The sequence below is a fragment of the Pipistrellus kuhlii genome, unplaced genomic scaffold (genome assembly GCF_014108245.1).
Source record: "Pipistrellus kuhlii isolate mPipKuh1 unplaced genomic scaffold, mPipKuh1.p scaffold_m20_p_9, whole genome shotgun sequence".
Lineage (NCBI taxonomy): Eukaryota > Metazoa > Chordata > Mammalia > Chiroptera > Vespertilionidae > Pipistrellus > Pipistrellus kuhlii.
Window position 1 is genome coordinate 2022867 of NW_023425595.1, and position 22783 is coordinate 2045649.

At 49.8% G+C, this 22783-nt stretch overlaps 1 protein-coding gene across 2 annotated transcripts; it reads right to left on the bottom strand.

Moving 5' to 3' along the window:
- Positions 1 to 10024: 10024 nt before the first annotated feature.
- On the bottom strand, positions 10025 to 22209 carry LMO2 (LIM domain only 2). 2 transcript variants are annotated; one of them, XM_045577632.1, is made up of 4 exons: positions 21960 to 22209; positions 20962 to 21187; positions 15974 to 16189; positions 10025 to 10924 (listed from the first exon to the last, which is right to left on the bottom strand). In XM_045577632.1, the coding sequence occupies exons 1-4, from the start codon at positions 22192 to 22194 to the stop codon at positions 10705 to 10707; spliced, it is 897 nt and encodes a 298-aa protein (XP_045433588.1). In that variant the 5' UTR covers positions 22195 to 22209; the 3' UTR covers positions 10025 to 10704. The 2 variants fall into 2 exon arrangements, with proteins under 2 accessions (XP_045433588.1, XP_036283156.1); XM_036427263.2 differs by lacking the exon at positions 21960 to 22209 and adding an exon at positions 21320 to 21371.
- Positions 22210 to 22783: the final 574 nt, after the last annotated feature.

Genomic DNA, 22783 nt, shown 5'->3' on the forward strand with positions numbered 1-22783 from the left:
CAAACAATTTTCCCAAAAGAACAAAGCTGAGGAATGCAATCTACCCGACTTTCAGACACTATAAACATGCAGTGGTGAAGTAGATTTAAATACCTGTAGATTTATTTTTTTAAAATATATTTTATTAATTTCAGAGAGGAAGGGAGAAGGAGGGAGAGAGAGATAGAAACATCAATGATGAAAGAGAATCATTGATCAGCTGCCTCCTGCATGCTCCACACTGGGGATCGAGCTTGCAACCCGGGCGTGTGCCCTTGACTGGAATCGAACCTGGGACCCTTCAGTCCACAGGCTGAGCCTCTATCCGCTGAGCCAAACCAGCTAGGGCTAAGTATGTGTAGATTTAATAGAAATCAATAAGAATAACATATGCATAAGGGCTATTGTTTTTTTCACTTGAAGTTCCAGGGCAATCGGGGGACGGATGGTGTTTTTAACAGACAGTGCTGGTAAAATGGCATATCCATTTTGGAAAAAAGAAGTGAACCTCGACCCTTATTCCACATCATACACAAAAGTTGGTTTAAAACGAGTCACAGAACTAAGTGTAAGAATTAAAACTAAGATTTCTAAAAGAAGACAGGAGAAAATATTTGCCCTACACCTATCTGGCATCGGACTTGTATCCAGAATTTATATAAAGTACTCATAAAACTTAATATGAAGGAGACAAACCAACCAACTAAAAATGGGTAGGGTGAGAGGAATTCTGAGATGACCCACGCCCTTGTGCCATGATCTCCCCTTGAGTGTGGCTAGAATATTATGGGGATATTATGGATGTCACTCTGTGATTGGGTTACATTACATTATATGAAGGGATTGGTAGATGTCATTGAGGTTCCTGATCAGTTGCCTTGAGTCAATCAAGAGAGCAATTCAGCCGAAACCGGTTTGGCTCAGTGGATAGAGCGTCGGCCTGCGGACTGAAGGGCCCCGGGGTTCGATTCCGGTCAAGGGCATGTACCTTGGTTGCGGGCATATCCTCAGTAGGGGGTGTGCAAGAGGCAGCTGATCGATGACTCTCTCTCATCAGTGTTTCTAACTATCTATCCCTCTCTCTCCCTCTCTGTAAAAAATCAATAACATATATTTTTAAAGAGAGAGAGAGAGATTGAGATTCATCTGGGTGGGCCTGACATAATCAGGTGAGTCTCTAAAGGAGGCTCTCCTGTTGGCCTTGCAGCAAACCACCAGGAGTTCTACAGTTCTGCAGCCCCGGCTCACCTGCGGAGCCCGAGAAGCCTAGGAGTCCTTCAGCAGGAGACTCACAGAAACGGAGACAATACATGTACTTTGTTTAATCGGTGGTGCTATGTAGACAGCGACTACAGCAGGAAAATGATGGCCTACGTCACAAAATGAAAAAATAGATGAGTAGCCAATAAGTACATGGCAGGAGGCTCAAAAACATCCTGCCCTCACTGGTTTGGCTCAATGGATAGAGCGTCGGCCTGGGGACCAAGGTACATACCGAGGGCCCTGGGTTCGATTCCGGTCAAGGGCATAGACCTTGGTTGCGGGCATATCCCCAGTGGAAGGTGTGCAGGAGGCAGCTAATTGACGTTTCCCTCTCATCAGTGTTTCTAACTCTCTCCCTCTCTCTTCTCCTCTGTAAAAAAATCAATAAAATATATTTAATACATACATACATACACACATAAAAATAAAATCCCCCCCAAACTCCCTTGCTAATGCTTTTCTCTCTCCCCCCCACCGCCCCCCCGCGCCCCATCCAACAGAAGGTAAGCCATTATCAGCTGCTTCACTAGTAGGACAGATGTGCATTTTAACCAGACTTCAGCGCTATGCAAATGTTGGGGGGGGGGGGGGTATGTGTGCTGTGCTTCAGGGCTCTCACCCCAAGGCTGGTCTGAAGCCAGAGACCTGGCTCCGCCTCCAGGTGGCCCCTGGCAGCCCGGCTCCATCTGCAGGCACCGAAGCTCACGGGGATTTGCTGCGCTTGTGTATGGGAAGGAGCTGGGGTACAGGGTTGCAGGATTAGAGAGCTAAGCTGAAGGCCGCACCTGCAGGCCCTCCTGCGCTGAATTTACAGCGGGGGCGCCGTATAAATGAGTAATGCTTCCCGAAGCCCTTCTCCGAGCAAGCTGAGCAAATTGGCAGGAGCCCTTCGGTGTGCTCTCGATGCGTGTAGAATTCCAATAATCTGACGCCGCCGAGATGCAATGACAATGGGAAGCAAGGCGTTACCTTTGCGGGAACCATGGCAGAGCCGGCTGCTGCAACCAGTATTCATGGACAGTGCGGCCTCACCACCCTTCTCCCTGAAACCCCTCTCATGCCTCGCGGCTGTCGCCCTGACCAAGGGCATTAAATGAAAAAGTAACGGAGCTGCTAATTCTGTGTGTGTGTGTGTGTGTGTGTGTGTGTGTGTGTGTGTGTTTCCACTAGTGAGGAATGGGGAAAGTGAAATAAAAACCTTGACTAATACGGACATGTCTCTTTATTTTATTTTATTTTATTTTTTAAAAATATATTTTATTGATTTTTACAGAGAGGAATGGAGAGAGATAGAGAGCTAGAAATATCGAGGAGAGAGACATCGACCAGCTGCCTCTTGCACACCCCCTACGGGGATGTACATGCCAGCAACCAATGTACATGCCCTTGACTGGAATCGAACCTGGGACCTTTCAGTCCACAGACTGATGCTCTACCACTGAGCCAAACCGGCTTCGGCGGACATGTCTCTTTATAAAAAGGATGCTGGCGTTAGACACAGCTCAGGAGAGCACACATTTGAATACGTGTGGCATCACTTGCTGCTTCTCCTTTGAAAGTTGTCTTTGACGGCTGCACGTGGTACCGTTTGCCCAGGTACCATAGCTGGGAGGAGTCTGTCAGCAACAGCAGTCGAGATCTGGGGAGCGGGGTCCTCTTATCTTTCCCGTCACAAGGTTGTACTGGCTGTCATTTCCATGAAGAGAATAGATGGACAGATTCACAGTTTCCTTGTCCTAGGTTAGGGCTCACACTGTCTCTGGTTGGTAGAGTGTTGAGTTTTTCTGAAGCATTTTATAAAGAACTAGAGGCCTAGTGCATGAAATTCATTCCTGGGGGTGGGGGAGCATCCCTCAGCCTAGTCTGCACCCCTCTCTAATCTGGGACCCTTCGAGGGATGTCCAATTGCTTATTTAGGCCCGACCCCACTGGGGCATCCCTCTCATAATCCAGGACTGCTGGCTCCCAACTGCTCACCTGCCTGCCTGCCTGCCTACCTGATTGCCCTTAACTGCTTCTGTATTCCAACCTGATCACCTCCTAACCACTTCCCTGCCAGCCTAATCGTCGCCTAACTGCTCCCTTGCTGGACTGATTGCCCCTACCTGCCCTCCCCTGCTGGCCCGGTCATCTCTAATTGCCCTCACCTGACAGCCTGTCTGCCCTCAACTGCCCTCTCCTGTAGGCCTGGTTCCTCCCAAGTGCCCTCCCCTGCAGACCTGTCCCCCCCAACTGCCCTCTCCTGCAGGCCTGGGTCCCCCACAACTGCCTTTCCTTGCAGGCTTGCTCCCCCCCACTCCAATTGCCCTCCCCTGCTGGCCATCTTGTGGCAGCCATCTTGTGTCCACATGTGGGTGGCCATCTTTGACCATATAGGGTTGGCCATCTTGTGTGTTGGAGTGATGGTCAATTTGCATATTGCTCTTTTATTAGATAGGATATGCCTTGTTAGCCACAAAATAGCATTCTGGAGAGCCCTGGGCAGGGACTGTGGGCTGCTGGTCATGATTGCAGGTTTGCTATTGTGGCTTCTTTCTTGGGATCCCTTTGCTGTATCTAGGAAAGGGAAGTGTTAGTCTTTCCCTCTAGGTCCCAATTCCCTGATTCTATGATTTCATGTGGACATATATAGGAATAGCAGCATTGGCTGAATTCCCAAGCATCTTGATGCCACATTTCCTGTAAAAATCACACACCTTTAAGGTAAGTTTGGCAAATTTAACATTTTAACTTGTTCTTAATCTAGTAGGGGTGTCGAACTCAATCAGAGAAGGGGCCAAAATCTAAAATCCAGCCTAAATCGCGGGCCGAATGGTTTACTGAACAGTCATAAACTGTCATTGTGATGGAAACGCAGCGGAGTGCAGTGATGACAGCGCGGTGCGGGCCACATTGCAAGGCCTGGCGGGACGGATTTGGCCCGCGGGCCTTGTGTTTGACACATGTGAAGGGATTCCATTCTCAGAGTGTGAGCATGTAAGTAATAACTGCCACCATTTACCTAGCGCTTACTATGTGGCACACGCCCTTCTAATGCGTTATTTACTTTCACAATAGCCCCATGAAGCAGGTAAGAAGAAATGATTCCAATTTCGCAACTTTAAGAAGTGATTTCAAATGTATTTTGTTTCTGCTACCGAAATACATTGGAAAGATGGTCAAAAAGGGATAGTGAATAAACAAAAATCCATCAATAATACATCCCCAAATCCAGCCTTTCTCCTGCATTCATGAATTTGGGGTCAAAGACATTAAGCCAATGTCCAAAGAGCAAAGATAAATTCAGCAGCGGTATTGGTTTATTTTCATGAAAACTATCCAGGAATGTGGTCATGGGTCCATACAGGTCTCTGGCTGCAGAGTTAGTATTATACTAATATTATAACATTTAGGCCACAATTTCTTCCTCTCTAGCAATTGCTCCCTTCGCAGCTATTGAACCTGGGGCCGAGCAGTCGGTGTGCCCGGGAACCTGGATGTACTTACAGTGGGTCTATTATCAGCCACAGTTGGGTCTATATTATCAACACCTGTCACCAGCAGCCTCCTCCCGTTGCTGCAGCATCCCATTCTGCGTGTGCCAGGACAAGGAAATAACAAGGAAGCACTAGAAGAGAATTTATTCTTTCTTTGCTACTTGCTCTTTCTGGGAATGAGAATTCAACCAAAATGCCTATTTTAGGTCAAGGTCAGGAATTCCCCATAGAGCAAAAAAAGAGAATATCATTTATAAACCAGAAAAGCCACACAGAATAAGCCAGAGTTATGCCTATTCCAGGAAAATGAAATCGTATTTCATTAGTCCCCTCCTCACTCCCTCTTTCACTCATTCCCTCCCTCCTTGTGCCCCCACCCCCACCCCCAACCCCCGGCCTAACAAGGTGAACTATACTTCTTGTATCCAAAACTATTTTTTAAAAATATTTTTTATTTGCTTTTTACAGAGAGGAAGACAGAGGGAGAGAGAGCTAGAAACATCAATGAGAGAAAAGCATCGATCAGCTGCCTCCTACACCCGGTCCTCCCACTGGGGATGTGCCCACAACCAATGTACATGCCCTTGACCGGAATCGAACTCGGGACCTTTCAGTCCGAAAGCCGATGCTCTATCCACTGAGCCAAAACCGGTCCTGGCTCCAAAACTATTTTTAAAGACAGGAGTGCGTTTTAAAAAAGTCCTGATCCTTTCCAAAAATCGGAACTTTTTTAAAACGCAGCGGGACGCAGGACAAATTGTTAAAAATCAGGACTGTCCTGCCAAAAGCTGGACGTCTGGTCACCTTAGCTTAGGCACCCCTAACTAGTGGCCAAATCAGATTTCCATTTCAGTGTTCTTTCTATGGCATTGCATTGCCTTCATATCTGTTGTACCACTGCATAAGTAAGGGGGCGTTTGCCTTGAGCTGCTCATTAAGTAATGAGGGTGCATGGGGCGGGGTGGGGAGGCTGGGGGCCACAGAGGCTGCTGGGTGGGCTTTCTCAGGCTCACTTCAAAGCCATCCTCCAGGTGGCCATCCAATAGGGTAATTCCATGGGCTCAGTTCAAAAGCTTCACAATGCGACAATGGAAATTGACTTGATTTAGCTTCAAAGATTCTATTAACTCAGAGAAATGACGGTTTTCTGGGAGAATTTATACACAGCCACTGGGAGAGAACGGAAATGGCTTTGGCGCTTTGTAACATCTTTTAACTCAACTCTTAGATCTAGGTATAAGACATAAAATATTATAGCTTCGATTCCTGGCCCTCGGATACGCACATTTCAGAGCCAGATGATTACATCTCGATCCTAATTACAAAGGAAATGCAGAACTGGCAGTAAGCTCATTTTGTAAGGTTGCGAAATAACCTGCTTCAGACATTGGCATGCAGTGAATCCTAAACACTATAGTGCATGTGTATCTGTGGGGGTGGGGAGGGCGGATTACTTGCTTGAGACACATGACCTTCACTTCCAAGGTCAAAGTACACTGAAATTATGAGAAATGAATAGTAATATATTACTGAATTTGAAAGCATATTTTCTCTCTCTTTACCTCCTTCTTCTTCTCCTAATTGAAATGAAAACCCAAAACAAGAAAAAGCCCAGCCCTGGCCAGTATGGCTCAGTAGGTTGAGCATCGTCCCATGAACTGAGAAGTCATGGGTTCAGTTTCTGATCGGGGCACCTATCCGGGTTGTGGGCTCCATCACCTGGAGGGGGAATGCAGGAGGTAGCTGATCCATGTTTCACTCTGACATTGATGTCTCTCTCTTCTTTCCTCTCTCTCTGAAATCAACAAAAAACATATGAAAAAAGAGAAAAACCATCCAAATTCCTCCATTTTTTACAAACTTTTTATTTGAAAGTAGTTTTAAACTCACAGGAAAACCCCAAGAATAAAACCAGCACACGTATGTGTCCTTTACCTAGAATCTCCTGTTAATATGTTTACCGCATTTGCTTTATTATATGTATCTTTTAAAAATATATTTTATTGATTTTTTACAAAGAGGAAGGGAGAGAGGTAGAGAGCTAGAAACGTCAATGAGAGAGAAACATCGACCAGCTGCCTCCTGCACACCCACCACTAGGCATGTGCCCGCAACCAAGGTACATGCCCTTGACCAGAATTGAACTCCGGACCTTTCAGTCCTGCAGACCGACGCTTTACCACTGAGCCAAACCGGTTTTGGCCGCATTTGCTTTAACATTGACTCTCTCTCTCCCCACAAACACACGCAACACACACATGATTTTTTTCTCGTTTGAGAGTAAGTTATACACCTCATGACTTTTTACTCCTAAATATTTCAGTGTGTTTCCAGAGGGTGTCACAGTGCTCGTATCGGCTCCCCTGGATTGACCAGCTATGCTGTGAACAGATCTACCCATTCCCATTCCAAGTTTATCAAGGAACCCAAAAATGCCCTTCAGAGAAACATCCCCCATCCCAGCCCTGGATCCAGCGCAGAGCCAGGTGCTGGGCTTTAGTGCTCAGGCCTCCTCAGTTTTCTTTCATCTGGAACACAGCCCATCTTTGCCTTTTACGATGTTGACATTTTATTTTATTTTATATTTTATTGATTTTTTTTTTTTTTTACAGAGAGGAAGGGAGAGGGATAGAGAGTTAGAAACATTGATGAGAGAGAATCATCGACCAGCTGCCTCTTGCACACCCCCTACTGGAGATGTGCCCGCAACCAAGGTACATGCCCTTGACGGGAATCAAACCTGAGACCTTTCAGTCAGCAGGCTGACGCTCTATCCACTGAGCTAAACTGGGTTCGGCTGGTGTTAGTCTTGTATGAGTGTGCTTCTGTTACATTTCTGGTTAGACTAAGCTCAGATATTTTCCAAGAACCTGGGGACGAAGGTGTTAATTTTTATTCTGCAGATGGTAAGCCTGAGGTTCAGGTGAGTGCGACGGAGAGAGAGGCAGCAAGCACAAGGGGAGGCCCTCCCTCGGTCAAAGCCGACTCGGTCATTTATTAGCTGTAGGGCCTTCGGCAAGTTATGTAACCTGTCTGAGCTGCCGTTTCCCCAACAGTAAAATCTGGGCGGTAATAAATAGGAGCGGCCCCCTAGGACTGTTAGGCGGATTAAGGGAGTCTATGTTTGTAAAGCACCGAGGGGAGTGACGGCACACGGGAAGGGTTATATAAATGTTCCTCAAGTAAAACAGTCCTGTCGCTGCAATTCAATTCCAAGTCTTCAGATGGGGAAGCTCCTAGCCATGGCTCTATCTCAACTGTGGGATTTCAAGATTCCCAGAGAAGCAGTAGTAATAGCAGAGACAGCAATGACAGGGAGCTGGTTCTGGGCATAGGATTACCGAGGTGAGAGGGAGCAAACGTTTCTGCAAACCGCTGACTTCAGGCATGGGCCAGGGAAGGGGGCAGGCGCCTGGTTCTCCTGGGTTACACACTCGGGCAAAAATCACCAGGGTAGACTCTGGTCCCCTGGAAGTCAGCCTCTCTCTCTCTCTCTCTCTCTCTCTCAGTCTCTTAGAATCTCTTTATATGTCCTTCCTCTCAAGTCAGTTGTGGGTTAGGCACTTGAGCCCAGACTTACCACATGAGACACCATACTAACCATGTGGATGGGATGACTTACCACAAGGACGCCCAATCCTGCAAGATGGTGCCAATGACAAAAGCAAAATGTTCATCATTGCTTTATTGAAGATGGCAAAGGAATTGACTGAGGGTTTTTTTCCTAAAGATATTTTTATTGATTTCAGAGAGGAAGAGAGTGGGAGAGAGAGAAATGTCAATGATGAGAGAGAATCATTGATCTGCTGCGTCTTGCACGCCCCCTACTGGGGACCAGGCCCACAACCTTGGCATGTGCCCTTGGCCAGAATCAAACCTGGGACCTCAAGTCTGCAGACCGATGCTCTATCCACCGAGGCAGACCAGCTAGGGCTTGGCAGAGTTCTTGTCTTCTGTGCGTTATACCGCCATGGGGGTGAAGAATGAAGTTTGCATTTCCAAGGTGAGAAACATTTTTATTGTCACCTAACACTGCCTATAAAATAGTTGCATAGCTAACATCTATTGTTATTGTCATTACAATTAATGTTGATGTAATTAAAAATAGTGGATTGAATTCTGATAATTCGAGAACCACATCCCCTTTGTTGATTTATTTTTTAAATGTTTTTGTTCATTTTAAAGAGAGGGAGAGGGAGAAACATTGATTGCTGCCTCCTGCACACCCTTTACTGGGGCTTGAGCCCCAAATCCCACTATGTGCCCTGACGGGGGATTGAACCAGTGACATGCTCAACCAACTGAGCCACACTGGTTAGGGCCGCTTTGGAGATTCACCCTACTGCCACCTGAGTTGAAATGCAGTATAATTGTATTTGTTTTAAATTGGCCATCTTAAGCAGCCAGATTTCCCAAGCACTTTTATAGACCCAGAGAGCCATCTCTTAATTATTTCTCCTCTAGAAGAAATCAAATAGCTCTTAGTGATGCAAGTTCTAAAGAAATATCATAGTTAATTAACTTAGAAATAGATGCGTGTTTCTGATGTCTTAATAACTAAACATATTACGACTGCTTGCCAGTTTTTATTGAACAATTGAAAAGAATGTCCATCTAGGTTGGTCTTTCATTGGGACAGTCTTGAGAGGCGATGACCAGCAGGTGGCGCTCAGAGTCAGTTCGCGGAGACCAGAAGAGTGTGAAAGAGGAGGGGGGGGGGGGGAGAGAGAGGAGAGGGAAAAGGGGGAGAGGAGGAGAAAACGCACCAAGAAGGTTCCTGCTTTAAATCCTCAGAGTGAGGTCCTCTTAACCACTTGTCATAAAACACCCTGAGACACACGTCTGGGAAAATCGAAGTGTCAAGCTCAGCATCTTTGCCACATTTCAAACTAGGTAATTACCTTCTCTCCCGAAGGGAATCTGTTTTATGTATTTGTGTCCTTTCTAGGTTACAGGTTTCCCAAAGGCAAGGATCTTCCGCTTCCTTCACACAATGCTGGAGTGAGATGTGCGTCTCACAATCACAATTTAATTACTCCCCATCCCTCTGAGCTACATGATGACCTGTTATATAATTGCTGGTAATATAGAAATGTGCCTGCCTCGTATAAACCCGAGCAATAAACGGAACTTTTTATTTGACCTAAAAGTAAACTGCTTATTTACTTCTCCTTTACAATATAAAAAGCCATTTCCCCGCTATCCCAAGTTGTTAAGTCATTATCGAATACACAACACTACATTTTAGTCTGTCGTTTTTATTGTTTGCAGAGGTTTGGTGTTTTGCTGTGCTGTTGTTGTTTTTGTAACGACACACAACACATACTTGGATATAATCTAACATAACAAAATAGTTGAACCACCTTTTTTTTTTTTTTTTTTTTTAGATTTACATTTGTATAGAAACCATCTGTGGAACTCCTCACCTCGAAACTAAGGGATCTAAACACAGGGGTGCGTCAGTGTGGCTTTAAATAATTGGGTGGCTGAGCGCTGCAGTTCCCATTTTCAACTGAAATGTGTCTCCATGCTGCTTCGTTCTCATGAGAGGAGGACAGTGATTGGAACAGGGTTGACAGGAAAGCCAGGAAGTAAAGAAACCAATTGCACGCCTCTAGTTGCCAAGGGTCAAAGCCATAGCATGTCTTCCCACAACTCCCTACCTGTAGGTGTAAAGTTCCGCCATGATGGCCCACGTGCTGCCCCCTCCCCGAACACTCCTTTCCTTCACGAATCATGTCAGTGATCATGGGTTAGGCTGTGGCTACCAGCCATACGTTCTCCCTAACGGCTGGTCGTTGTGTCGCATTTAGGTATCTTTTTTTTTTGCATTATGTCACTTAGATGCTGTGTCTTGTGCCCAATTAGGGTCTACCGCCCCCTACGAAATGCCTCATCCCGCCCTGGAATCCCCAAAGTGCCTCAGAGTGAGGACCCCCCTGGAGACGGTGACGTCAGCGGAACGCCCCCCCCTCCCCCGGCATGCCTAGATCATGCCGTTGATCTTAGTCCACTCGTAGATGTCCTGTTCGCACACTATGTCGGAGTTGATGAGCAGGTATCTGTCGCCCACGCAGAAGTGCTTCTGGCAGGCGGCGCATTTGAAACACTCCAGGTGGTACACCTTGTCCTTCACCCGCATCGTCATCTCGTAGGCACGGATCCGCTTGTCACAGGAGGCACAGAGACCGTCTTGGCCAAAAAGCCTGCGGGGGAGGGGCAGGGAAAGAAAGAAAATCTGAGGACACTGGCAGAGACACTGGGGGAAAGGGTTGGAGGAGGAGGAGGCTGAATTTCCAAGATGTCAGGAAGCAAGGAGGAGCTGGGCTCACACAGATGGCCGACTCACATGGCCTTTCCTGCAAGGAAGAAGGTACTCTGGGATGAAACCGTAACCTGTGGCATTTGTGTTTGGCATAACTGGTCCCTCTTCTGAGCTCTCTCTCCCTGCCTGTAGCGACCCCCCAACTTCCCCCACCCCCACCCCACACCTCTAGGCTGCCCGGGCCCTCCGCTGTGGAAAAGATTCACCGGAAGTGATCTAAGTTAAGAGGTTAGGCATGTATCCCGGGGTTTTTAGAAGATGGAGTAAAACCCCTGGGGGACCCGCTGACAGAGAACTGACCAAGAATGTAAAGAAATGGGCATCTTTCAGAGGCTCTCAGATTCTATCATGTCAACAGCTACTAATTCCATAAGCTCCCAAGGCCACCTCCACATGACTGCCCACGGGGCCCCCAGCCTCTGGGAGACAGAGGGGGCTGGACAGAAAGCATGTGGTACAGCGAATCAGCCTCAGAGATCGAGAGGACTAATAGCATCTCTCTACGTTGAATGGAAGATCTTAATTCGAAGTCCTCACTGCCCTGTTGCCATAAATCTTGAGAGAAACGTCTCTTCTGACATTGAAATAAAGACGCTCCTAAGTCTCAATAGAGCAGTCGATGAATATTTCACTAGATCCGTCGCTGAATATTTTAAGCACGACCGACTCGGTGACCATGTGGGAGACGCACACCGTGGAGCCAAGTGCAGTGGTCCTCCAGGGGTGGTCCAGGCACCACCAGCATTTGCATCACCTGGGAACTCGTCAGCAGTGCACGTTCTCAGGCTCCCCTGGTTGAGATACTCTTTGGTGGGGGTGAGGCCCAGCATTCTGTGTGTCAATGAGCACTTATAGGTGATTCTGTAAGTTTGGGAAGCAGCCTGGAAGAGTGGAATGAATACCCCAAGCATTGGAATCCGAAGACCCAGGGCTAGGGGGTCCAGGAGTACCCCTGAGCACCTGTGACTCTGGGGAGACCTCTGGTTCCTGTGAGCTGTGAAAGGGCAGTGAGCATAGCATCTACCTCACTCCGCTGTAGAGGATCGAAGGGAGTGTGTCAAAGCACCAGCGGTCAAGGGCTAAGCCAACACTGGTTGTGTCTTAATGCACCTCGGGTCTTCCCAACCGCACCGGTCTTGCAACAGGAAGTCACGTTCGCACGTGCCTGATAACGTGGCATTTTAGCAGGTCCTTTTCACATAGAACCTTTAGGACAGTGTTAGGTAAGTGCTTGTTCTTAGCGGAAATTCTTACTAACTTCAGAATAGCAGGGAGTCAATTGGTACAGTCTGAGAGCTTGTAGGGCAGGGAAGGGCAATGGGCAAATTAAGAAACATGTGGGCGACATTAACGGGATGTGGCAGACCTGGTCTGAGGGCAGAGAGCTCCCTGCGAGAGCCAGGGCCAGCTCCTTTCCCTCCGGATCCCCCTTCCCGTTGGAAGAGCTCTGAGCCTTTTCACGGCACCAAGCTCATTACTGGGGGAGAACATTGGATCCCGGCGCAGCAGATGGCGGAGCGGCAGGAGACTGCCACCTTGGAGGTCACAGAGTGGAAAAGCAGTTCTGGCTTCCTGGCTGCTCCGTACGTGGAGCTTGGGCCTGAGTGAGGATAAATGACTCACCGAACGGTGTGCGCGAAATGAAGCCAGCCGCCTGGGGCGTGTGACCCGTAAGGAAGGACAGCGTTTATTAAAGGGAAGTCGGGGGTAAATGACCAGACACATCAGGCAGCTGATGAAGACAAGGCCAGAGGAGGGACATTCCGGAGACAAGCTCAGAGCTAGTTAGCATCGCCTCTAACGAGCCAGGCGCCCCGGAGCAGAGGACTCCTCTCTCCCGGCTTCGGCGTCTTACGCCGGACAGCGAGGGGACTGGGAGCGAAGGCCTCTGCAGCCAGGCCAGCTCGGGTTCGGGGAGATTCTGCTCAGAGTAAAAATACCCCAGGACCTGGCATCTAACGGGAGCCTCAGGCTGGAGATCCCAGACGCAGAGCCCGACGGGAGGGGGTCCTGAGGGTGGGTTCTGGGGAAACCGAATAGGGGGCAAGGACACTGGACAGAAGGCAAGCAAGGCGAGCACCACTGCATCTCAGGCTGAGTCCCTGGGTGTGGGGGGTTTGGGGGAGCCCTGGCTGGTTGGCAAGGGGACTCTGAGGTGACAGTTATGTCTCCAGGTCACCCTGGCTCCAGGCAAGGGTGCGGGGTGTTGGTGCTCCCCCAGTGCAGGTCATTGGTTCAGGTGACCTGGGCGTCTGGGGGGAGAGGGCCTGCTTCCGGCTGTAACAGATGCAGGTGCTGGCTGTTAAGTGAAACCACTGGGTTGGTGGGCGCCCTGCACCCACAAATTGGTGAAAAGGAAGCAGAAGGGAGTGGGCCAGCACTCACATTAACAGCTACGGTTAGGCTCCCAACAACACAACACAATAACACAACAACACAACATCAACACAACACAACACAACAATGCAGGCTTTAGGCCCTGCGTGGTGTCTCATGAGTAATGGAGGCTAAATGTCTGGAAAAGACCGTAACTGGCGAGCCAGCCATTGGAAAACCTCAGGAGAAGTTATCCCAGTGGGAAGAACTGAACTCCATCATAGGACCCCTTGAGTCACTCCAGCATGCCCTTGTTAAGGCACGGACAGATACCTTACCAACACGTGCGTGGCTAAAGGGCCACCGGAAGCAAAAATAAGAATAAAAATATTTCTCTCCTCTGTCAAGAGGTGTCACGCCTTAAGCCTTCTCCTGCCCATGTTAATAACAATAACAGAAATATTAAAGGGTGGCTGGAACCGCCTGCACTAACACAGTTAATTAACATGTTGCCTAGGAATGTAGCGGGGAGAAGAATTATTTCGTGTCACCGAGACACAAGTTAATTAACACCGGGTTCTCCCAGACCATTTCTTCCTCTCCTTCTCAGAAATGGAAAAGATTAACAGGGCCAGGCAGCACCGGGTTTATTCTGGAAGGTTCTATAAAACCGTGGAGATGGGAGAAGCCCCGGCTCTTCTGACCTTCCTCTCCCGGCACTCCATTTAATCAGATTCAAATGATTTGACAGGGATGTCGTCCGGGGGCCCGATGGGAATCATTTGCTCGTCTGCCTTCTGCATCGACTTGGCAAACTGGTAGCGAGCAAAATCAGGTCTCTGGTTATCCCGGTTTTATTTCCTTTTGTCGCTTATAAGAAATTGACCAAAAAGATAATCATGATCATTGAAAACCCTACTTATTTTCTCTGAATCACCAAATTTGCAAGGACTTTATCAGGGGATTTAGGGGGGATGAGGGGAAGCTTATTCTATCAGTCTCTCGGTAAGCAGATAAGCTTTCTTCACTGTGGAATTGCCTGCAATTTTTTTTTTTTTAATGTAAAATGCTCGGCAGGGTGGGTTGGGGGGGGGGGGGCCCTGGCCTGGCAGCCAAGGGCATTGGAGTCTAAACAAGCTTCCAGGGTTGGGTGGCCCTCGTGTATTAGGGCTGCATGCTCCACAGACCCCCTGCCATAGGAAGATGGCAGAAAACTGACAGCTACACAGCTGAGCAGATCTGACAATAGAGGGCTCAGAGTTACCTCCACAGCAGCCAATGTGAAACTGGAAATTCTAGAACATTCCAGGCAAAGGCACTCATTGAGTGCTGGAAGACTCAAATGGCCAAAAGTATATATGACCTTGAGCCTTAGAGAGGTCCTCAGTGGTTGTCTGAGTGTTGTGGAGGTCCTATTTGCCCCTCCATTCTCCCATCTCTTTGTTCTTTAGACAGAGGTCTTTTTTTTTTTTTTAAATAATAATGTCTATTTTTTTATATATGTATTTTTTTATTGATTTCAGAGAGGAAGGGTGAGGGAGAGAGAGATATAGAAACATCAATGATGAGAGGGAATCATTGATTGGCTACCTCCTGCACGCCCCCTACTGGGGATCAAGACCACAACCCGGGCATGTGCCCTTGACTGAAATCGAACCAGGGACCCTTCAGTCCGTAGGGCCAACGCTCTATCCACTGAACCAGACCAGCTAGGGCCGCAGGAGAAGTCAGGAGGGTCAGTTACAAGAGCAGCGAACATCTATTTGATATTTGTGCACCAATCGGGCACCTTACATGTATTACCCCATCTAACCCTGACCTCCTCCTTGGAAGTAGGTATTATATTGTCCCCATTTTACAGATAAGGAAAGCAGTGGTGCCAGGGCTCAAACCTACAACTGACTTCAGGGCCTTCCTATGGAGACAAATTCTTGGGAGCACCATAGTGGGAACATGCTTTCTGTTTTTAAGTTTCTCCTTCCATCCTATTGGAGTCATACAAAGGAATAGTTATAACAGATAGGTTTGCTTTGAAGCATTCCATGAGCTCCTAAGAGCCCACCCTCACACGTACAAAGTAATCTGAATTTGTGTTTATCATTCTCTTACCTTTAAACTATGTTTAAAAATATATTTTATTGATATTTTACAGAGAGGAGGAAGGGAGAGAGATAGAGAGCTAGAAACGTCAATGAGAGAGAAACATCAACCAGCTGCCTCTTGCACACCCTCTACCGGGGATGTGCCCGCAACCAATGTACATGCCCTTGACTGGAATCGAACCTGGGACCTATCAGTCCGCAGACCGACGCTCTACCACTGAGCCAAACCGGTTTCGGCGGCACCTTTAAACTATTTGTATTTTACCCTCCTCTCCCCGCCAGGAATGGATGAAAACCTGCTTCTCAAACAGGAAGAAATGCCAACTGCTTCTCTGCATGGGGCCGCGGAGACAGCCTCTGCAGCCTGAGCTCATTCTGGCAGGAGCCCCGCAGGTGGACTCAGACTCCATGTCTGTGGACACCCGGCCTCCCTCTTGAGGGCCCGGAGGGTGCGAGGGGGTTCCTGAGACAGTCCCTGCCCCCTGAGGGCCCCGAGGATGGCGAGGGGGTACCTGAGATAGTCCCTCCGGCAGAGCTTGCGGCCCAGCTTGTAGTAGAGGCGCCGGCCCACCTCGCCCAGCCGGCAGCCGCAGAGGTCACAGCTGAGGCAGTCCTCATGCCAGTACTGGTCGATGGCCTTCAGGAAGTAGCGGTCCCCGATGTTCTGCTGGCAGCCTCCACATGTCAGCAGGGACGGGGGGATCTGCAGCACCTCATCCACGGGCTCCCTAGAAAGAAGGCCGAGCGTTAGGGACGGACGAACCCACTGTGGTGGGACAAGCACCCAAGGTCAGGAATCACCCTGGGCCGACAAACAGGAAGCCGCACTCAATTGTCTGTCGGTGACATAGAGAAAGGACAGGACAACCTACCCTCAGGCTGGACTGCAGAGGCCGGCCAGCCCTGGGTTAGGACAGGGAGAGAGCTCGACCTTACATCCTAGAGCCGTGGTCGGCAAACTGCAGCTCGGAAGCCACATGCGGCTCTGTGGCCCCTTAAGTGTGGCTCTTCCACAAAATATGGCCTGGGTGAAGAAGTGGCATTAGAAGAAGTTCAAGTTTAAAAAATTTGGCTCTCAAAAGAAATTTCAATCGTTGTACTGTTGGTATTTGGCTCTGTTGACTAATGAGCTTGTCGACCACTGTCCTAGACTCTTTAAGAAGTAAATGCAGCCCAGCCAGCATGGCTCAGTGGCTGAACGTCAACCTATGAACCAGGGATCACAAGTCCATTCCTGGTCAGGCACATGTCCAGGTTGTGGGCTCAATCCCCAGTGTGGGGTGTGCTAGAGGTAGCCGATCATGATTCTCTCATTGATGTCTCTCTCTCTCTCTCTCTCTCTCTCTCTCTCTCTCTCTCTCTCTCTCTCTTCCCCCTCTCTCTCTCTCTTCCTCTCTGAAATCAATTAAAAAAATAATATATAGAAGTAAATGCAGGGCACCAAGAGGCATCCAAGGCACCTGTAGGTGGTACTAGCCCCCTCTCATCCCAGCACCATTCTCGCACCTCCAGTCTCACTTCTCTTACCTACTCTCCCCTCCTATTCTCCTTCCCTCTCTCTACATTTCTCTTTCTTTTCCCTCCTCTCATACCAGGACCCAAGCGCACTGAACCCCAGAGGAGGCACTTGGACTGAACAGTTGCTTGCTGCTGGGACAGCTGACTAGGCTAAAACCCTGCAAATTTCCTGTGGAATCTACCCGCCAGCCTACCTCAAGTCCTTCCCTACCGCACAAAAGCAGAGGTGAGGAAGAAAGTGACCGAAAATCCTTTTACTTTTTCTTTTCAAGATACAAATTCCCTCAGGGCATACCAGGAAGTCTCATTATTTTATTTTATTTTGTTGCAGAAATTCCTTATCCCAGTCCTTCTAACCTAACGAATCCTTGGAGAACAATCCCAGGTGTTAAGGCCGTTGTTAAACGTACAAAGGCGTCAAATAGACCTTCCAAACTCTTTACAACTGGCAAAACTGATTTGGGTAGAGTTGATTTAGAAAAGAAAATGGGGAGAAGGCAACAATTATTTTCAAGGGAGTGGAAGGCAATTAGACTCTGAAATCTCCACTGAGGTGGTTGTTAACAGCGAGCTCGCGGTACGTGTTCTTTCATTAAAAAGTCATACAGCCGAAACCGGTTTGGTTCAGTGGATAGAGCATCGGCCTGCGGACTGAAAGGTCCCAGGTTCGATTCTGGTCAGGGGCATGTACCTTGGTTGCCGGCACATCCCCAGTAGGGGGTGTGCAAGAGGCATCTGATCGATGATTCTCTCTCATGGATGTTTCTAACTCTTTATCCCTCTCTCTTCCTCTCTGTAAAAAATCAATAAAATATATTTTTCTTTAAAAAGTCATACAGCTTCTGACTTTGCTTAACTCGAATCTGAATACTTCTGTGTTTACATTTTAAAATAGATGACGTTATTTACCACAGGAAAATAAAGAGAAGAAATGATTCCAGCACCAAATGGGACATAGGAAAGACCCAATACCTATTGATTTGTAATAATTAACAAGTGCTCTTTGAACCTGACTCAAACACGAATCTACATTTAAAGTATTATGTTTTGTTTTGTTTTGTTTTAAATGGACCTGCTTCCAACTGGGAAATGCCCAAAGGGAAAGTACCCCTGGGTACCTTGAGGGTATCAATCTGTATCTCTTAATGGGCACTATCCTACCAGGTGACCTTGGGTCTTGATTGGCCTGTTCCCACAGAGCTCAGCATCTGTTACACTTAGGGACTATGAGGCCCAGGCCCTCAGTGTTGGTGACACCCCGTGACAGCTTCAGGGAGCTCTGTCCGTCAAGCACAGACCTCCCGGTGACTCTTTGGGTGTAAAACCACAACCAAGCCCACACTTTGTAAGCTGAGTGTAAAGATCCTTCATGAGATGATTTCCTTTTTTTTTTTTTTTTTTTTTTAGATGATTTCCTTTGAGGACAAGGACATGTGAAACCCGGGCCAGTTTTCTAAAAACTCAAGACCTGACAAGAGTGTTGAGTTCACCGAAGCCTGACTGGCTTTTCTTTGTTTCCACGGGTGAGACATAAGGCTTTCCATTCTTCCTTCTGAAAACAATAACAACAACAATATCCCCAGCCTCGTCATGTGCAACAACTCCGAATTGCCTCTCTTCTCTCTCCACAGCCCCCGGTCTGACTTGGGGCTTTCAGAAACACTAAGGGACCCTCCACACCGCTGGATGCCTTGATGCTGATGCTGCCAGCCAGCTGTGCAAGAGGAGAATGTGCACTTAGTGGTGCAAAAACTGTTGGAATTAAAATGAACTGCTCTTGTTACTCATGGGAGATGCTGCCCGCCCCCCCCCCCCCCCCCCCCTGCCCCGACTGCGGTAGAGAAAACTTGTGTTCATGAATTCCGGCTGTCTTTCTGTCTCAATGTTTCATTTGCATACGCCTAGGCAAGTTTTTATCTGTGATTTGGCGATGCTGGTCACACCAACCCAACTTGGCTTTGAGTAAGTGCACAGTGGAGCTGGTAGGATAGTGGTCTGCAGTAGAGATATTAAGCAAAACAGCTATTGTGAGGGCCCGAGATAGGAAAGGCCAGGATAAAGATATCGGCTCTATCTATATTTCTATAATTAATGACAATACCATGTTATCTTTGGTGGGTGTTCCAATCCAATAACTGTGTGGGCCTCACCTTCAAATTAATGTTTTATAATCCCCTAGAACCTGTCTGAATATTACACCTGAGTGCACCTGATCCAGGATTTCTGGGGTAATTTCCTGACAATTTCTGAGAGAGAGCGGATGTGCTGCAGCAATTCCTTAACAAACTGGTCCATCTTCCATTGGCACCTACCTTCATCGGGCAGAGGGTGAGGCCCAGGAGTGAGCATCCCTCAGGAGGTGCCTGCTGTGTTATGAGGTTAGAATGTTTCAATTTCCTAATCTCAGTGAAAAACCACAAACTTCAAAAAGGGCAAACTTCCTTCAGGGAACTGAAACCGCCAGATTTATCGTCTAATAAAAGGATCAGCGGCTACATTTGGTGGATAGAAAAGCAAGCATTCAGCAGCAGTTCACCCAATGCACTCTGATGGTATTTCTATGGTCTCGCCCAGCCTCTGAGAACTCAGAGCTATCATAAGTTGGAATTCTAGGTTTGTACAAAAAAAACAAAACAACAAAAAAAAAACAACAACAAGTGAGCCAACCACCCTTTAAACCTAGTGTCTGCCTATGTAAGAAAAGGAATGTTATTTTTCTCCTGAGAATATAAGGAAGCTGAGGTTTTTTGTTTGTTTGTTTGTTTGTTTTTGTTAGAACAAACCTTACTCCGTATAGAAATGGTGCCTGAACCTTCAGGATTGAACAGTGATGTTTATATTCTCATTGGATCGTGGCACTTCCTGTGTTTTATGAGAACACGCTGAGCTTTTATGCTGGTAACCTAGGGTAAAACCCAGGTATATAAACACCACAGAAGGCTGACATGGGGGAGGGGTGAGAAGGAGAGAAGGGGAGACTTCAATCAGGAAAGCACCATTCTTTTAAAGCAGGAAAAGGGAAAGAAAACAAAACAAAACAAGTGGCTCTTAAAAGCCCAAATGGACAAGTCATTACCCAGCTCCTTTGGTCTGGGTAACAAATCCCTTCAAAGGATTAGATGGGGGACTTCAAAGGAATAAAAATTCTCCAAACCAGACAGCTAATGAATCTTAAAAGGGCACTTGTGCTGACGGGAAAGCGGTGTTCTCAGCAGCCCTCTCTCCCCTCAATGACGCTGGGGAACGGGGCTGCAGGTACCGGGGCTGGGGCCAAGGTAACACCCCTAACCAGCCAGGGGCTCAGAAGGCAGATGGATGCTCACGAGTTCCCGGACCCCAAACCCGGGGGAGGCTGTGATGGAGAGCCGTGAGGCTCCGATCCCCAGAAAATCTCACCCATCCCCAAAGTGTACACTAACTTTCGAGGTCCCCAGGCCCCCATCGGAGGCCTCCCCTCCCCTCCGGAGGCCAGGGCGAGCTCCGAGGCGGACGCTCACGCCTCCTCCTCCTCCCCGCCGGCGGGTCCCCGGCTCCGCGGGCGGCTGCTCTCTCTACCTGCGGCCCGGGAAGGGGGCCGGGACGTGGGCTGTCAGGCACTGGGGAAGCCCCCACTGGAAGGTCCCCCTCTCCAAATGGACAAAGAGAAAGGGAACTGAGTGGGAGCGAGAGGGGGGCGACGGCGCAGGACCGAGCCCTCCACGCTCCCGGGACTGCACCTGCGCGCCTCCCCGGTGCCCGCTCCGGTGCAAACTTTCCGGCCGGCGGTGGCTTTTGGGGAGCCTCCCGGGGAGAGAGGAGCGATCCCCTGTCCCTCCCAGCCGCCCAGCCTCCTCCCCAGCGCCCCCGGGGTCACCGCGGGCAAGGGGAGCCCCCCGCGAGGCGGAGGGGCCAAGGGCACGACCTCCGCGCCCGCCGCCCGGGCCCCCCGCCTCCCTCCCGGACAGGACGCCGCGCTCCCCGGTGCCAGGGGCGCCGCACTTACTCCGAAGGGTCCAGGCTCTTCCTCTCGATGGCCGAGGACATCGGGGAGGGAGGCGGCGTGCCGGGCGGCGGGGGCGCCCCCTTGGCGGCTCGGTGCTGGCCGGCGGCGGCCGGGACGCGGACCCCGCCGTCGGGTGCTCGGGCGCCGCCGCTCCTGCGCCGCTTCGGGCCGGGGCGCTCGGGCGGCGGGCTCGCCCCTCCGCGCTCAAGGCCGGTCGCCGCGCTCCCTTCAAAGCCAGAGAGAGAGAGCGAGTCAGCGGGCTGCCGGCGCGCCGCGGCCGGCCCAGCGGGGACCGGGGCGCGCAGCCTGGCCCCCCACCGGCGGCTGCAGCTGCCGCCGCCGCCGCTCAGGACTTAACCTTCCATCGCGGTCCCGCCGCCAACGCCGCCGGGTCCGCCCGGCTCCTCCGCGCCGCCCGCGGGAGGTGCGCGCCGCCCGGAGCCCGGAGCCCCGCGCACCTTCCCTCCCTCCCTCCCGGGGCGCGCAGCTCGCCGCCGAGGGCAGGAGGGGAGGGGAGGGGAGGAGGCGGCGGCCGGGGGCGGGAGGGGATCGCGGCCCTCTCCCTGGGCTCCCCCCTTTTTCTCTCCCCTTCTCTCTCGGGAAGGTCTATTTTCGCTCAGCTTCCCTCTGTCTCTGGTTTCATTTCCTTTTCCTGATCACGATTCAAATACAATAGAAGGAAATCACATTTAAAGGGACAGCTGCCCGGGTACCCCCCACCCCCATTTTTTTTTTTTTTTTTTTAATGGGGCTCCTGGGGATTTGCCATACAAACAGCAGCGGCAGCGGCAGCGGCAGCGCAGACTGGGCTTCTTAAAGGGGCCGGCGTCGGAGGCAGGGAACCTCTCTCCTGGGAGAGGCGGCCGGGTGGCCTCTGATCATCCTCAGGGCGGCTTCCCCGCTTCGCTTCCCTTTTGGTGAACGAAAGCTAAAAGTAACCCAGCCGGCTGCTCAGGAAGGAAGAAAAAAAAGGCAAGAGTGTGAAATAAGCACCTACAAGCAATGCAAGCGTCCCGAGTGGCTGCCGCGCGCGTCCGGGGTTCGAGGTCTCAGGTCCCAGGTCCGTGGTTGCGGGCGGGTGGCTGCGTCCGCTCGGCAGACGGGCGGCCGGAGCTGTGCGAGCGGGGCTGCGCGGGCCGGGTTTGCCTGCCTGCGCGCTGCCAGGGCTGCTAGTCCCGCAGGGAGGGTGGTTGGGAGGGACCACGCGGGTCTAGGCTCCTCTCCTCTCCCCATCTGTTGGCGGCCGAATTCCCTCCCTCAGCATCTTTCAAACAGCAGACTCCTGCGGCTAACCTGGCCCCCTGTACAATGCCAGCCACACGCTGCACGAGAGCAAGTGCTTTTCTGAGGATGGAGAGCAAGGGAGGATCAAGAGACCACGTTGCCCTGGGTCAGGGGAGGAGGAAAAAAGCCAGACTTGATTTTGGAGTTCTGCTTTCCCCTCCAACCTCAAGGGCAAATTCTAGGAAGAGGGAGGAGATACAGAAGGGGAGAGGAGGCGGCTGATCGTCTGCCCTTCGGTATAGAAAAAGCTTGGGGTCCCGTGGGCCATGGCAGAGTGCCTTCAAAAGGACCACATTCAGAAATTATTGTTAAAGGCCTGTTGGTGACGGTGCCAGTCACCAGCCTTGTAAAGAGGAAGCTGCCCAGTACTTTCAGAGTGTGGAGGGTGTTTTTTTAGTGGATTATAGGGGTAGTCATTTTACTCCCATTTCACAGATGGCAGTGCAGGGCCTGGATGAGTTGGCCTTGAAATGTTGTGACCAACGTCAGAAGTGAGTCCCTGGACACTTCGTTTTCCCTCTTCAGGGAAATCCTCATG